Source organism: Lathamus discolor, chromosome 1 (assembly GCF_037157495.1).
Source record: "Lathamus discolor isolate bLatDis1 chromosome 1, bLatDis1.hap1, whole genome shotgun sequence".
NCBI lineage: Eukaryota > Metazoa > Chordata > Aves > Psittaciformes > Psittacidae > Lathamus > Lathamus discolor.
Window position 1 is genome coordinate 15,149,557 of NC_088884.1, and position 17,403 is coordinate 15,166,959.

At 43.2% G+C, this 17,403-nt stretch overlaps 2 protein-coding genes across 4 annotated transcripts in view; one reads left to right on the forward strand and one right to left on the reverse strand.

Moving 5' to 3' along the window:
- DOCK4 (dedicator of cytokinesis 4) overlaps positions 1–3,833 on the reverse strand; it is a 265,386-nt gene extending 261,553 nt beyond the window's left edge. For 2 of the 3 annotated variants that reach the window (XM_065695089.1, XM_065695013.1), the window contains exon 1: positions 3,605–3,832. In XM_065695089.1, coding sequence (XP_065551161.1) covers positions 3,605–3,641 — 37 coding nt within the window. In that variant the 5' untranslated portion in view covers positions 3,642–3,832. Of the gene's footprint in view, positions 1–3,604 lie in introns of all 3 variants that reach the window. The other variant, XM_065695172.1, reaches the window with a different exon arrangement.
- Positions 3,834–3,950: 117 nt separating this feature from the next.
- Positions 3,951–17,403, forward strand: part of ZNF277 (zinc finger protein 277) — a 51,762-nt gene continuing 38,309 nt past the window's right edge. The window contains exon 1 of the mRNA XM_065695268.1: positions 3,951–4,048. Coding sequence (XP_065551340.1) covers positions 4,006–4,048 — 43 coding nt within the window. The 5' untranslated portion in view covers positions 3,951–4,005. The remainder of the gene's footprint in view (positions 4,049–17,403) is intronic.

The window sequence follows — 17,403 nt, forward strand, 5'->3', positions numbered from 1 at the left end:
GGGCACAAGCCAATTGATTTGGCTTTTGTCTATGTGCCAATCAATACTGCTCCTGTGATCAGCAAATTCACCCCCATCTTTTTCCTCCTGTAAGCTTCAGCTTACAGAACAAAGTCATGTGCTGTAGGAGACGGCCACAATTCACACACCCCCTTGGGAAGGCAGATTTATGACTTCACCACACTGAAAATACCAAGCACTATTTAAACTTGTCTGAGTTAAACTGGTATATTTCACTGTACAGAGCAACTTCAGGATCTGGAATATCATTCTGCTTATAAATTAGCTGGTGCATTCAGCAACTGGTTTTAATTATTCTTCTTTATCTTTCCATCCTAGTCCAAAAAATCATTAAAAATGCCTTCCCGAGAAACACTGAGAAGCTTTGTGCTCAGTAGAAGAGCCACCTGCATTCCAGAAAGTGTTAACTTCATTCTTACAGATTCAGGTAAATCAAAGAAACCAGATGATACAGCAGTATGCAGATCTGGTGAGACAATAAGAAAAACTGATCCTGTGTATACAGATTATCTAACAGAACTTGTATCTTCAAACAGCAGCTAGGAGAAATTTATGTAGTCCTGCGATTTATTTATTTATTACACCTGCAAGCTTGCAGTTTGCATCAGCCTTTGAAAGCTACACTTACCTGTTTGCCACCTGCAGAGCATCCACAGATATGCAGTCTTAAATGACTCATCTGAACAAAGGGTTTGGTTATTGTTCTAAACAATATTGTTCTGTTAGGTTCTGAATTCACACAGCAAAGCACACAGCATTTACGCAAGTCAATGCCATTTCAAGTCTACCATATTAAGATACTATTAACAGCAAAAAGAAATACCTTTCCTACCCCTACATCAGCATACTTTGTGCTAAACACTCCATATAACTGACCACTTTGTGCAATTCCATCACTAGTTTGATACAACAGCTAAAGGTGTGATTCAAAACATGGTATTTCAAAGTGAATGTTAACAGCTTAACCTTCTGTTCTGGAAATAGATGTATCAAAACCCAGACTAAGCAAACTTGATCAGAACCAGAAATACTCTGATGCGTATTTGACCTTTAGCATCCTGAGGGATAATATACAACTGACAAAACCTATAGCCTTAGAGATAAGAACACACAACTGCAGTACAAAGGGTGCCCCATATAAGCATAATAATGTTCTTCATTACAGCAGGATGCATATCTACTAGGAAATGAACTGGCAGTATGTCTGCCTAGTAGTAAATGAACTCAGAGTAAAGCAACCTGCTCAGCAAAAAGCAATTTGATATCATCACTGGCTAGCAGGCAGAAGTTAAAAAATCTGAAGAGAAGCTTGTTATTCATATCAACCACTCCTCGAAGTGGGAATCAGTCAGGCTGTGCAAGTGAGCAACAGCCACCTGGTTACCAGCAACCCTTCAGTGCAACCAGGTGGCTGTTGCCTGGTTATTCATCCATTTTGGCATGTCACAGTAGAAATGTGCAGCACACAGCATGTGCTGCAAAATTCAGATTGAAAATGCAGATGAGGTCTGATGTTGATACAAGCCCTGCGCTCTTTATACAAAGGATACATATGCTTGGTACAACTAATCAGGATTCTCAAAGGGGTTTTATAATGTACCCATTTTACCAGGGTAGATAAATACATCAGTATTAGAAAGCTATTTGGAAGTATAATCATCCCATCATTAAAAAGAAAATATATAAGCAGGTCTGTGGTGCTAAATGCATGATCTGTGAAATTCATTCTATATCAATTTTGAAGAACTATACAGCAATATACAACTCTTTCTCCTGCCTCCCCTATCACTGCTCTAGAGCACAATAGCTTATGTAATAATTGGGTGTGAAGATTTTGCAGACAGGTCTCATGCAGGTGAGCAAGCATACAGCATAAGGCACAGTCCTGGTGAAAAATTAGATTACTTTAGGTCAGCATTTCAACGTTTTGCAATGGCCACATAACAAGGCTGTCACCCCCACCCCAGAGGTACAGAGGGCCCAAATTAAACAGTGGTTTTTTGTTACTAACTTGAATAGCCTTTTAGAAGCCAAATCACAGAAAACCATGGAATGAATATAAATAAGAATAAGCATCTTTTTGTGACTATATTATATTTACACAAATAAAGAGGATCTTTGTAGCGAGCTGCATTTTCTGGTTGAGCCAAAGCTCACTATTGAGAAATCGCAACTGTATCTCTTTAGCAGGCATGAGGTTTCAGGGACAACAGCCTTGGTGAGTGAGCAAGAGCTGGACAGCGATCCATGTGCAAGCACCCGAGAGGATTTACTGAACGTAGAAAATCTTACTTAAGGAATAGCACTTACTTGTTTAGTGACCAGGGGGTAGTTATTCAAATAAGTGGAACAGCGTTTGGCTGCTTGTTTTCAGTATTAGAAAAAAATGCTTCATAGTGGTTTTTAGCTCATAAATTAGGCAGAAAAATGCTTCAGTTGTGAAACAGCATACTATGCTCAATAACAATAATAAATTATAGTAACAAAAAAGAAAAGAAACAATAGATTGATAGGTGGCTGCAGCGTGAAATATTTGGCTGTAACTATCCAAGCATGCCATTCCAGGGAGTCTCAGAGTGATTTTTGAGCCTCTGCCCACCCTAGTAAAGAAAGGCGGGTGGCAGGACTAATCAATATCTCGCTACCCAGCTGTGACCTGGCAAATAAAGAAATCAGGAAAATAAATCCCACTGATGATCTGTGCAATTTAACGTTCGGGGGACAGCAACACCTGGGCTCAACTCCAAACGGGACGGAGCGGCACTGCTCCAGCGGGGCTGGCTCCGGCGCTGACACACGCACACACCAACACGCACACACCCCAACACAAAGGAGGGCTCCGGCTCCTCCGGCTTTTTCCGCGACAGGCACCACGCCGCGTTCAAATGCGACGTCAACACAGAGAAAGCCGCTTACTACGCTGGCAGGTCTATGTAACAGTTCAGCTGCGTTTGTGCTAGAGAGGGCTATTGTCCGGGACGAGCCGCCGCCGCTCGCCGAGCGCTGACGACTTTCATCGGCGGTGTCAAAACAGACAATAAATAAAAATTACAGCGACTCTCTCCGACCACTCCGTAAGTCAAAGCTCGGAGCTTGGAGCTTCACAGCTCTGCAGAGTTCAACAAACCGGCAAGGAAGCGCGGCTCCCACAAGCGACACTTTGTCCTGTTTCTACTGAAGCCGCGACAAACCCCCTACACGCGAACAATGCCCGCGGCCCCGCTCCCGCTTCACCCCCGGCTGCGGCTGCCACCGACAGTGACCAGCTCCCCGCCGGCAGCGGTATCTGCCAAGGCTGCTTTGTTCCCCGCGGAACACCAGACTTTCCACCCAGCGCCAGCGGGGAGAAGCTGAGCGCCCGCCTCAGGGCTGGGGCACTGGGACCGGCCCCATCGGCGGGCAGCGGCCGCTCTTTGCGGCTCTGCTGGGCAAGGGGCCGCTCCCCGGCCGTCCCGCCGGGACTTCCGACGCCGCCGGCACGGGCGGGACGCTGCCTCCGCTCGGGCAGGAGGTGCGGGAGCCCGCTCCGCCGCGGGATGCGCTCCCTGCCGGCCCCGCCGCCCCGCTCGCTGCCCGCACTCACCCACGCCGTACTTCTCGTGCTCCGTGGGTATCCACATGCTCGCGGCAGCCCCTGCGCTGGGAGCGGCGGTGGCGGGAGCGCGCCCGCTGCCTGCTGCTCCCGCTGCGCTTTAGCCGCAGCTGCCCGGCCCCGGCGGCGCAGGCATTGTTCGCCCCGGCGGGCGGGCGGACTAACTCACTGAGGCGCGCTCGCCGCCAGCCACTTATAAGCCCGGTGCCGCTGCACGCCGGGGAACGTAGTGCCTCGGCGCGGCCGCGCCCCTCGCTGCCCGCGGCCGGGGAGAGACTACGAGCCCCGGCTGGCCCCGCGCTCCCCGCCGGGCGGGGCGGGGCGGGGCGGGGCGGAGCTCTGCTCCCCGAGGCCGTCCCACCCCGGCGCGGGGAAGCGGCAGCAGCGGCAGCATGGCCGCGTCCTGTGGAGCCGGGCGGACCCCGCGGCGGGGAGGTGAGTGCGCGGCCGGGACCCCCGCTCCCTCCTGCCGGTGGCTGTGCGGCCCCGGCTCGGGCGGTGGGACGGGGCGGGCGCGGCGGGGAGCCGGGAGTGGGGAGCGGCGGGCACGTGTGGTACAGCCGGGAGCCGTCCGGGCCCGGCGTGGTGAGGTACGGACCCCGCCGATGACCCGTCGGAGCGGGGGAGCCAGGGACAGCTCCGTCCCCGCCTCGTGGCGGTTGCAAGTCGTTCTCGGGGTCCTGCGGGAGCTGTTCCTTCTCTTAGCAAGCGCTGGGCGCATGAAGCTGTGGGGACAGGGAGAGGCTTCAACGGCAAGTCGTGCTGAAGAGGGAGCGGGTGCCGGCGGTGTGCCAGGGAAGTGGGACACTGGATGGTAGCTTGGGTGACTTTTTGACTTACACAGAATTCCGTGCCTCGGCACACACATGCACAGAGATGGAGAAAAGCAAGTGGTGTACAGTGAGGAGCACAAACGGACTATGGGGGTGACAGCCAGGAGTAAGGTAGGCATCTTAAGCAGCAAGAGCAGCAAGGTTTCCATCCTTGTTGAGAGGTCTGTGTGTCTGTGCCCTTCTAGAAGCAGTTTAGGGAGAGCTCACCATAGGTGGACTGCAAGAAATCCTCAGGCTGAACTGATCCTCATGAAAGAAACACGGGCGTTGTGTTACAGCCTTGTGTTACCAGAGCTCTGGTTACAACTGTGGGAAGGCAGAGATGGAAAGAAGTGGGAAAACCCGGTGATACAATGCTGCAGGCCTCACCAGGTATAGATTGCCTCTGAGTACGTCTGGTTTTAAGAAAGTGTTCTACAATCATGTCATTACTCTGAACTGGTAACCAGAAATTTTATGGGATGACTCAGTTTGAGCTGAACGTAAAAATACTTTAATGTTTTTACATTTAAGAGAGGAGGGTTTGGGTTTTTTCAGTTCAGTTGGCTTTTAGCCTCTACTGTCAAAGTATGTTGAATTTTTAAGTCACTGATAGTGTGAAGGGCACAATGGAAGGAAGTCATATGCAAAGAAGCAGTTTCAAACCTAGAGTGCACTTACTCTGTGTTTATCCTTCTAGTTGTCAAACTTTGGTAGTGAGTGATCTTTTAAGTGACCTTTTTGTTGTTTCTATACTACTACCTTGCTTTTGTTCACAAAAATATCATTGCTTTATTCTAGTAGTTAAAGCAATACATTTACTTTAGTTATGTTTTGCAGTGTGTTGACATGAGCATCTCCTACCTGAAAAAGGCAGACCTGTCTAGAGTGCTTCCACACTGGTGTAGATACACCCAACGGCAAAGCTGTGCTACTCAGCTGCTGTTAAGGACATGCGCTTCAGTCTGTGCAAGTCTGTGTGAAACAGTATATAGGTCTGTGGAGTATGAGAGATGCTGAGGTTACCCTGAGGGTTTTCCAGATCACTCTATTAGAGACACTAGCACAAGTGCTAAAAAAAGTTTGTGTCATTGGAATTCAGAGGCTTGGGCAGTTTTCCTATCAATGAGCTCAAGCACTCATTGAAAGGACTGCTGAACTTTGCTCCCAAACTCACTTTTCATCTGTCGTGGTTTAAGCCCAGCCGTAAATGAGAACCACGCAGTCTCTCTCTCACTCCCCCACTTCCCCTGCCCAGCTCCCGTGGAGATGGGAAGGAGAATCAAAAGAATGTAACTCCCATGGGTTGAGATAAGAGCAGTCCAGTAACTAAGGTATAACACAAATCACTGCTGCTACCACCAATGATAATAATGATAAGGGAAATAACAAGGGAAGAGAATACAACCACTCACCACCCGCCGACCGATACCCAGCCAGACCCGAGCAGTGATCTAGCCCTTACATGTAACTGCCCCAGTTTATATAGTGGGCATGATGTGCTGTGGTATGGAATAGCTCTTTGGCTAGTTTGGGTTAGCTCTCCTGTCTCTGCTTCCTCCCAGCTTCCTCTGCTCTCTGGCAGAGCATGAGGCTCAGAAAGTCCTTGGTCAGAGTAAATATTACTGAGCAACAACTAAAAACATCGGTGTTATCAGCGCTGTTCTCAGGCTGAAAGTCAAAACCACAGCATTTCACCAGCTACTAAGAAAGAGAAAAATGACTGCTACTGCTGAACCCAGGACAGCATCCTCTGACAGATCCTTTAGAGTCTCTAGGGTGACAGAATGCATAAAAGTCACTACTGAAAATCAAAATAATAGGTGCCAGGCTAAACTCACTTCCACCTCAGCCTGTAGACATCCATGTACCAGGCTATCCCTGTCTCCGTAAGACGAGACTGCCAACGTGCTGGCTGGGAGTCTTGAAATTGTGCCACCACCTTTTAACTGCTGTCTGTCATGTTAACCATGACTGACTTCAGCATGTTTGTATTAGGCACAGAGCCTGTCTTTCTTCTTCCCTTGAACAAAGACAAGAATACCCAATCGCTGAAATAGCCTTTTCAAAATTATTAATTTAGAACCTAGTCGCTTAGAGTGCACAGATCTTATACCATAAATCACATTGTCTGTGTTTATGAAGGCAAAGAAATACCTCACCCTAATATTTACCATTTCCCTGTCTCTGAGCAAAATCCTTACTCTTTCAGAGGTTTCAATTCTACAAAATTAGTCACTCTGGCAGCATCTTGTACTTGCATGTGCCCCTGAGAAGTTGTGTCACTTCTTTGGAGACTGGATATCAGAAAATTAAATAGCGTTTTTTCCTGTCTTGCTGTTTTCTATTTATTAGAAAGGAAAAAGCAGGAAAGCCTGTGCTTATGTATTTTAATCCAGGACTGTGTTGCTTTCTAGTTAGTTTCCTCCAGCAGACTTCACTAAGTGGCTTTTAATAAATATATCACTGCCCACAGTACAATTTGTTCAGTTTAATTATGCTACTTATCAACATTTCTTACAGCATCTGCCAGTGTGTTTTAAAATGAGGTTTCTTCTGGAAGTGTGTCTTTCATAGTTTCATCTGCAGTCTGGCAGTTACGGTTTCCTCCTCCGGGTCTTTATGTGCTCAAATGCTTTTTAATACCATGCTGCTGGAGTGTACCATGCCAGAGCACAGCATGTTATTCTTATTCCTTCCACATCTCTCTCGTGTCCCATTTTTAAGGGAATTCAGTTTACTGTGGAAAACTAAAGTTTGACTGGTCTTGCATTAGTCTGCCTTTTTTCATTGCTACCTAAGAGGACATTTTAGTGAAAGTTGTTTTGTTCCTGATGCTATAAGCGTCACATCTTTAGCCCAGCTCTCAAGTTCTCTCCATTGAGGGTGTGAGCCAGCCCTTCCAGGTAACTCCCAGTTACATTGCAGTCATGCCGTGCTGTGGTATGGAATACCCCTTTGTCTAGTTTGGGTCAGGTGTCCTGTCTCTGCTTCCTCCCGGCTTCCCCTCCTCCCTGGCAGAGCATGAGGCTCACGAAGTCCTTGGTCAGACCAAACATTTGAGCAATAACTAAAACCATCGGTGTTATCAGTGTTGTTCTCAGGCTGAAAGTCAAAAACACAGCACTGCACCAGCTACTAAGAAGGAGAAAAAATGACTGCTACTGCTGAACCCAGGACAGTTCCTTTAATGGCATTAGTTCCTGTAGTGACCAAAGAGGAGTTACTGTCTCTGTTATCACCTGCTCATGTTTGCTTATGTGTAATCTACCACTTGTTACTTTTTTAATATATATATACTGAATAGTCCTTAACCAAATAATGAACCAGATGCCCTCCCACCCCATGCACCCATATACTACACCTCCTATTCAGATTAGCCCTGAGTGAGCAGCTTACCATGGGTTATCTGCCGCATCTTCATATATCGCAGCATGTGAGGCTATGAACAGGGAGCAGCTGTCTGATGCTGCCGTAGGTGAAAACCCCATCAAGGTGATAGAGCAGCCATTGCCCCAAGCATACAGCTGCCACTTCTTTGTTCATTCATCAGAGTTCCTCAGACATTAGCCTCTATCAGCCTATCTCTATCTGCTTGTTTCTGTTAGATGGTTTGAGGCTGGTATCCTAATCAGTACCCTTTCTTTAAAACCCTGGCCAGTTCCAAATGTTCATACACATGGTTGTATCCTTAGTTGTCTCCCCACAGGGCATTTCCAAGCATCTAGCGTACAACTGGTGATCTGTTTCTTGGGTTAAATGTAGGTGTTCAGTGGAGGATTTCAAGACGCGGGGCTTCTGCCATACCAGAGACTTTTGGAGAGGGGATTCCCTCTACCAGCAGGCATTATAAGCTCTAAAGAGGATCTTGGTTTGGCACAGGTTAATCATTGTAAACTGAACAGCTAGCAATTGCACCTGGAGGGCAGGTTCACTAATTAATTCTGTAAGTGTGACACAATTATTTTAGTATGATTACAAGAATGAGTCTCCTAAAACAGTATTATTTAAAAATGTTTTAAGAGCATTTGTTGCGATTTTTAATTAAAAATGCAATCTCATAGTCACTTTAAGCAGTTATCTAATTAAGCATATGGATCTTGTGGAGGACTGGGAATTACCAAGTTATTGGTAAAATCACCTTTTTGTGTTTCTGTGTTTGAAAAGACAAAATCTTTTAATGTAACTGTGTCCCAGGTTCAGCAGTAGCAGTCATTTTTCTCTTTCTTAGTAGCTGGTGCAGTGCTGTGTTTTTGACTTTCAGCCTGGGAACAGCGCTGATGGCACCGATGGTTTTAGTTGTTGCTCAGTAATGTTTACTCTGACCAGGGACTTTCTGAGCTCTGACAGGGAGGAGGGGAAGCTGGGAGGAGGCAGAGACAGGACAGGTGACCCAAACTAGCCAAAGAGGTATTCCATACCACAGCACGTCATGCCACTATATAAACTGGGGGCAGTTACCCAGAAACGGGAGATCACTGCTCGGATCGGGCTGGGTATGGGTTGGCGGGTGGTGAGCGGTTGTATTCTCTTCTGTTGTTATTTCCATTACCATTATTATTACTGGTGGTAGCAGTAGTGATTTGTGTTATACCTTAGTTACTGCACTGCTCTTATCTCAACCTGTGGGAGTTCCGTTCTCTCGATTCTCCTCCCCATCCCTCCGGGAGTCGGGGCAGGAAGAATGGGAAGTGAACGAGCAGCTGTGGGGATCTGGGTTGCTGGCTGGGCTTAAACCACGACAGACTGTTACATCAAGATTTTGGTGCTTTTAGCCTTCATAGCACATTTCTTTAAAAAATTATAGTGGGGGAATATACAAGTGAATATAGAATATGCAAGTGAAATTGAGTATTTAATGGAATGGTAGTTATGGGTTAATAAGTAATATATTGTATTGCTTGGTAATATAGATCTGATCTGCCTGCTATCCTGCCATAGTTTGACAAATACTTGTGTTTCAAATGTGCAGTGTATTTTACCTGAAGACAAAGGGGCATCCCCACACCTTGGCATGAATATGTAATTCCCGTTAGCACAAGGCATAGGATATATTATATTCTCCAAAATAATGAAAGTAAAGGCTCTTACTTTATTATTATTATTACTTTTGTATTTTTAAATAATAAAGGCTTGTTATTTGGTTTTCTCTGAATTTAGAAAACTTTGGTAGCTTATAAAAGCAAAGATGAATGGCCTTTATCCTTGTTAGATCTAATGTCTTTAACTGCCTACTAGTGGACATACAGCTGTATTTAATTCCAGTAATCTAATTCCAGTAATCTAAGCCAATTCTCGCCCGCTCAGTAGCAGGTAAAGGCTTTGATACGTGAACAAACCACCAAGCATCAGCTGTTCTATATACTATCTGGAGCTCTTTGAGAAGTAAGCTGCTTCGGAAGCCCTGGTGAGCATGTACACAGCTTAAACATGATAACTTGTTTGCATGTTAAAGCCTTTAAGATGTTTGAAATCTCTATTCTGTTACCTGTGGTAGAGCAACAGTGATTGGTGGCTCATCAGTCCACAGATTGATGAAGACCTTCAAACTGTCTCAGTATTAACAAATGCCTAAATCTTATTTGAAGAGGTTAAGAATTACCTGAATAAATAATAGATGTAGACATGCTTTGTTTAGACGTAGAGGTGTGGACTTGGGAGGTATTACTAGTGCTTTAAATGTTCAAAGTGTAACATAGACACCAGGATAGTTTGTTACACCTATTGAAACACCTTGTTCACTGTTTCATTTTGTTTTTACAGGCGAGTACTGGTTTTCTGGAAGTTGTAAATCCTTGTTGCCTGCCACAAGGTGTGCGTGTCCTATAAATAGGTGACAGGCTTCTCCCTTTGAGACTTGAAGGGATGCAGGGTTTAAAATAGGGTCTGGTTATAATAAAAGTGAACAGGAAAAGGGGAAAAAGAGCTAAAATATGATGAAATTAAAAGTGTTACGTATTTTAGCTTCAGTATAGGTGAAATTCTTGTCTGTCCAAACAGCTTTCATAACCCTTCCCAGCCCTGTGGGCTTCTTTCCATCATGTCCTATCTTGCAACTTCTGCTAGAACTCTTCATTCTGTGTGAGCATCTGCATCCTGAAACTACAACTGCTCCCAGACTCTCCCTGAGGCTTCTGCTTCACATCCTCATCCAGGAGCTCCCAGCAGGCTGAAGCCAGGAGAAAAGCCTGAAAGCATTTGAATGTCTTTCTATGCAGCTTTCAAAATGGCTTTAAATATTGCATCAATAAAAGCCCCGCACAATGTAGGAAAGACCATGGCACTGAAGACCTGGGAGGGAAGAAATGGAGTAAGGTTTGTGCAACTTTAAAACACAAAACTTGTGCTTGTGAAACGCTGGGCACATCATCCTGACTGGTGTCTCACTGGAGTCAGGGGCATGCATCTGTGTACGTGCAGGTTCTTTGCAGAGCAGTTGTCTTCAGTCACCCAGAAAAAATAGTGTCCAGTGACCTGATAATTGTTGAATTAAACAGTGAATTGGTCAGTACCATTAAAACCAGATATCAAAACTGAAACCACTGCTTAGCTTGTGACATTATGTGCAAATTTTTTAATGAAGCCAGACTGCTAAGCAGTAGGCTTACGTAAGTTGGGGGTGCACAAGCAGTTTTCCTCAGTAAGAATATGCCAGATATAACAGAAGGGTACAAATGTAATGCGTGTGGCTCTTTATGCAGTACAGGTTCATGTTAGGGAGCTGCTCTGTTCCAGCCCCACTTCAAAGAGCAGTAGATTTGTGCCCTGTAGTACAAGCAATAGCATTTTTTGATGTACAAATGTGAAGTGCTCAAATTATTTCATACAGAAATAGTACCATGTTTGAAACTTTGGTTATGGTATGGAACCAGGAGTGCTCAACTGGAGTCTTTATTGATTTGTCAGAAGATGCTGCATGTTACAGCAGTCAAGTTGTAATTATGAAGTAAATGAAAAAGGCATTGTGTTTCACTTGAGTTTGTTCTCTGGTTACAAAGGATTTTAGATCATCAGTGTACAACACTAACTGTCAACTTTTAATATATTGGCACTATAGGGAATAGTGCAGTTGCAAGTCTGATGTCTGATCATTGATATCAAGGCCTGGTTTCCCAGCAGGTAATTCCATATTCACTGCTTGTTTGCCACTATGTCCTAATTTTTGCTATAGTAGACCTGTAAATGAGAAATTGTTGTAGATGTGGCTTCAGTGGTCCAAAACTCCCAGACAGACCTGTCTGTTCTTAGTGATATATTTCAACTGGGTTTCTTCAACTTTCCTCTTAATTATTTTTTTTTTTTTTTTGCCTTGTGTTTTCACTATTTCAGATGGTCTTTTCTCCAACTCTGTTTATTTTTCTCTGATTTTTATGACTGACAGACAGTGACCAGTGTGAAATGACCCAGCTGCTTCTGTTTGATTCCTGCTCATTGAGATGTCATCCTCCCATTTGTCATCTGTAGCTCCATCCCCAAGGAGTAGCTACTTCTGCTTCTTGCACTGTGTAGTGGCAGCAGATTAAAACCATCCTTTTTATCCCTCTGGTATAGAAGCTTTATAACTGGATATGCCATCTGTTTCAACCTCACAGACTGGTATGGTATGGCATGTCTCTGTCCGCATGAACATGTAGTAAGGCACAGTAGGTAAAGACAATTGGTGCCACACTCCCTGAGACTGTATATTATGTGGTTTGGCATTTTTGCTTTGGATTACATGTAGTCAGTCTTCCCACACCAAACAGCCTGAATGTGCAGGTGTTTCAAAGCTGTCTGGTGCAGTGCCCCTTGGTTTAGACTCAGATGTCTCTCCTAAGAGTTTGGATGTGTTTTGTAAGTATCTGAATTCCTGAAGAATCTGGTTCTCATGCACCAAAACTGCTCTCTGAACCCAGCCAATGTGCAAAGCAGCTGGAGGATGATCGGTGGTGGCAGGACTCCTGTGTGAGTCAGAGCTGTGCTGAGATGCAGGAAGAGGGACAGGGCTGGTGGGTAGCACAGGGAAGCGTGACACAGCATCCTGAGATGCAGGACCACTGCCCAAGTCCATATGTAGCGTGTGCCCCAGGTTGGCCCTGGCAATTCTACAGTGGGAGTGCACAAGACTCAGAATATGAAAACAGGAATGGCAGTGAAACAAATGCATGCAGTACTAAGTGATACTGCTGTCATCGCAGCATTTTTCTATCATTTGTCTTGACCAGTGTGCCAGCACTGAATTTTATTATGACTCAGTAATGCATGAATAAATGAGACAGAGCTTTTTCTCCGAAGAGAACAGAGAACAGAAAACATCCTGCTTGAGGTTTTAATTTGATTTTGTCTTATATGGGATGAAAACATGCAGCCTGTGTTGTCACTGTACTAATTTAATGTTCAGGAGTCTGCATGTATTTATACAGTTAGCAAAATGTTGCTTGAAAAACATAAACAACTTGTACCTCTAATTCTAACATTCTAATTCTGTTTCTTGAGGAAATTAACTTCAATTATTTTACCATCCATGTCCATGAGCTTCATTAACGGTACCAGTTAGTAAGTGAATATTATACTTAGAAAGTCAGAATTTGTGTTATATGTTTAATGAAGTGTGAAGGACAAGAGAAATTAAGTTCAGTATCACAAAAATATTTATTTTAAGCTCTGGTACGAAGTCAGAATGTGCTCATAGAAATTTTGTATGGCCTGCTGTGGGGTGTGGCTTTGATCTCTAAGACATTAGCGTTTAAGCTCTGACTTGAAAATGCTTTCCTCTGAAATTAATTTTCAAAAATCTATTTATAAAGAGTATAAATAGTGGGTTATTTGAAATACAGGCGATGCTTTGTTTTCCTGAACTAAGATATCAATTAGGCTGAACTAGGTTGATCCACATCACTGCACGCTAAAATGAACTTTCCTTTTCAGCCATTGTTTTTTCTAGTTTGAATACCAGTTTATGGAGGTTTGATTCTGAAAGTAGAAACAACTTATTTTGCTACTCTCCATCTGGAAAAGCACCATCTCATTGAGAAAGCAGCAACAGACCACAGAGCTGCTGACACCACAGCCTCTTCCTTGTGCCGATTCTTCATTAAGTATAAAATTCAGTTAATTCAGTCTTGAAGGCTTTCTGAGTATCAGGAAGCTTGGTCAGAATACCTGTTCTTTCAGTATAAAACCAAAATACATCAGGATGCACTCTGAGGTTAGTTCTAATTTATGCGAGTCTGGAAAAAAAAAAGGTAACATTTAAAATGACAATGTCACACTATTTTCAGTTGTTTTTCTCATGTGGTTGCCCTTTTCAAGGAGAGTTTACCAGTGGAAAAGAGTTATAAACCCTGGGATACAAACGTTTTAGTCAGGAACATGGTAAAAATTCCTATCATAATGACATGGAGGTGTCTCTTAAGAATGGCTAAAGCAGGCCTTTAGGGTTTTAAAGGGAAATCACACAGCCTTTCCTTTTTTTAAAAAAACGACTAGGCAATCCTTTTAACATCAAGAGGATAAACGTGCTTGGAAATTGAATCCTATTAGAGGAAAAGGACAGGTGACAAGAGAAAAGATAAGAAAAATCCTTGTAATAAAGAATTATTGATCTCTACTAAATAACGCTAACAAGACATAAACTAATTAACAGTAATGCCAGCATAAAAGTTGCTAGGCTTAGTACCGTAGTTGTTAAAGGCACCGCAAAGATATATTGTAACAATGAAAAAGTATTCTATCCTTATTAAACACATGGTTAAGATCCATTCTTTGCGGAAGAGCTAAGGTCACAGTAAATGGAGCTAAGACGTGCCTATTTCCAGTTTGCTAATGTTTGCAGAGGAGCCAGCAGAACAGTGGCAGTGGTAACAAAACATAGGCAGGTACTGAATTGATGTACACGTCTTTACTTGTAGCATCTTCCAGTGCTTATGTATAAAAGTTTTTGCATGTCAGTCTTGTCAGCTTGGCATGAATTTATATATTTTTTTTTTTTTTTGGGGGGGGGTGCAGAATTTTGTTTTCATCTGAAAATAACAGAAATTAGTCTTTATACCTCGGTTGTTTATGCATTATTATGATGCCTTTGGCATGCCTTTGTATTAAATAGCAAGGCAAACAGAAAAAAGGTACTATTTTTTTACTAGATTTGGGTCATAAGTACAAAGAAAGAACCGAGGTAATCACTTTTGTCCTTCCATTTCAAATTGTTGTGTTGGATATTTTCTGCCTCTTCTTTGTATCTGAACATTCTGAGTTTCAGGCGACATAATTACCTTGTTGATCTTTCCAGATAACAGGGTAAGTTTTAATCACTGCTCCTTTAATCCCTGTTTTTAGTACATAATGTGGATCTCAGCTCTCCATGTCTATCATGTCATCTTACCACACTAAACAAGAAAAGGTCAGTATTGTTTACTTTAAAAATACCTTTTTATTGAAGTGCCCTATTATCTGGAGATCAGTATAATTCATACAAGCCTAAGTAACTCATAAATTTCAGATTTTAAAATTAAAACGTTAAGTACAGACAAAACATCAGGGAAAACCAGTGAGTACCCCTTGAGAGTCATCTTGATTTGCTTTATTGCTTTCCTATTACAAAAGGAAAGTGTAGACCAGTGCAGTTCTTTATAGATGTTCTTTAAGACAGCCTCCTTGTATTCATGATCTACAGTTCTCATCTTGAAAATACATTGAGGTGAATAAGAAGTCAAATAGCTTGCTGAACTGAATAAGATTTTTCATGTAAGTATAAAGTGTTTGTACAAGTAAATGTTTGTAGAACTAACCACAGCGGTTGCAAGAAAAATTGCATCCAAAGCTAAAATTCAGGAAAGGAAAAGCTTTGGGGAGACTGTGTGACAAAGGTAAACGAGTGTTCTTATGGGGAGAGAGTTGAGAGGGAGATGGCTGGTGGTGTAACTCATGTGTGCAATGTGTGTACTGCAGGGGGGTTGGGTAGTGGGCAGAGGGAGGGGTGGAAGTAATTAAGAATTAAGTTTTATGGAAAATTGCTTAAGGAATTAAACTGAGCTTGGTGTCCTGATTCCCCTGTCACACCCATGAGGAGAGCTGAGTGCTGAAGGTGTTCAGAAGAGGAAGGCTCTGCTAAGGGCGTTGTGGAGGAGCAGGCAGAGTGGGGTTAGAAAGGAAGGTATAGCCACAGGTGTGGAAGACTGGTGTGCTGAAACTCAAGAACATGTTTTGACCATGGTAGCAATGAAAAACTGCTTACCAGTCACAGTGCCACTTCTATGGAATAGACATGAGCTGTCCTGCGAGCCCAGAGCAGCGCCTGTAACTGAGGGAAGCAACATGAGTAAATCCTAAGGCACCCCAAAGGAATTGGTAAGAATTTATTAACTGGCAAAAGTAGGTGCGAGGGATGTGTTAGGACTTGGGAGGTATTTTGAAGACATTGCTAAAGTAAAGAAAACACCTGCTGTAAGTGGAGTCCAGACTGCAGCCTTCATTGTTCAGTGAAACAGCAAAGTGGAAGTTCTGCTGCTAATGATCACATGGGTTGTCACTCGTAGGAATTAATGTTGCTGTGCATTTTTAATTCCAACTTTTGGACAGAGAAGGTGGGGAAAAATGAATCAACATAGATTCATTTAGTAATTAGGGTAAGATATGTTTCCCCAGTTCGGCTAAAAGTCAGAATTGACTTTGTATTTTGAGTATGACAAAGATGCTCCTGCAGTACTACCTTTTAATTTTTTAGATGTTCTGTAGACAAGAAATAGTACTAATTTTGCATAACAACAGTTGTAAGAAATCAGACTAGCTCTAAGTAGTGTAATAAAATTATTCAAAAATTCATTCTGTAGTAGATAAGTATCATTTCATATTTGCGACCAAGATATCAAACCCTGTATTTAGTTACACTAATGTAAGTCCATATCATTTACCCAGGAATGAGGTATTATGTGGCTTTGAGCTTGCACAGAACTTGTCTGTAGTGTGTTAAATATTTATAAATTGCATATTAACATCAGCACTTAAATGTTGTTATGAATGCTTATTAGGGTCACTTTCATTAGTGTGTGTGTGCATGTGCGTCCTTCTCAGTGGGAGAACAGTGGGTTTGCTCTGGTCTTTATTTTTATTGATGTAGGGGTTTGTCTGGGCTCACGCAGGAAGATAACAGGCAGTGGCACATGAACTGGGAAGTAATGTAGTCTATTATTTAAACATGATCTCATTGGCAAGCAAATTGGTTTTGTTTTATTAAAATTCCAACACTTCACATTTTTATTAATCACTTTCCCACTCCCTCTATTCACTTGTATTCTGATGCCTGTGCTCTGGTACCCATAGCAACACTTGTTCATGCTAATGAAACTGCAACATCCTAAGCTCCCCGACAGAGCAGCCCTGTTAAATATGGCTATTAAGCACAGTTGTATTTCTGTTAGCTCCAGCTCCCAGCAGACACCTGCTCTAAAGAAACTCTGCTGAGATACTAGGATTTGGTAACCCACAGCTTTTCTTAAAGCTGTCATTTGGCTGGAGTAAAATTCTCATACTCCCAGACAGCGGATGCTGCAGAATATGTGTGGTTTCTGTAAAACTGACAAGGTTTAGCTGTAGGATTAAGTACTCTTTTGAAGTGCTCATTTGCATTCAATGAAAAACCAGGCAGGGCTGAGATAGACTGATCTTGGGGGAAGCTACAGGATGTGCTGTCTCCTAGAGCAAATGGACATTTTAACTAAGTATCATTCATTGTGTGTGTTAACAAGCAGAAGTAATATCTAAATAATTCCTCATGAGCTCAGACTCAATTCAGCTTAATAGAAGTACTTGAGCGCTTTCATATACAGAGGTGGGAAATGGTTATGTACATTGGTTCTTCTTTAGCTAAGGAACATGTTTTCATGTAGCATTAGTGGGGATGATGACAGGGTGGTTCATTTCCATTATTCTGAGTTTTAGTTTTGAATACTGTTTATTTGGCAAGTCATTAATCATCTATCTTTTATACTCTAGAAAACAAAG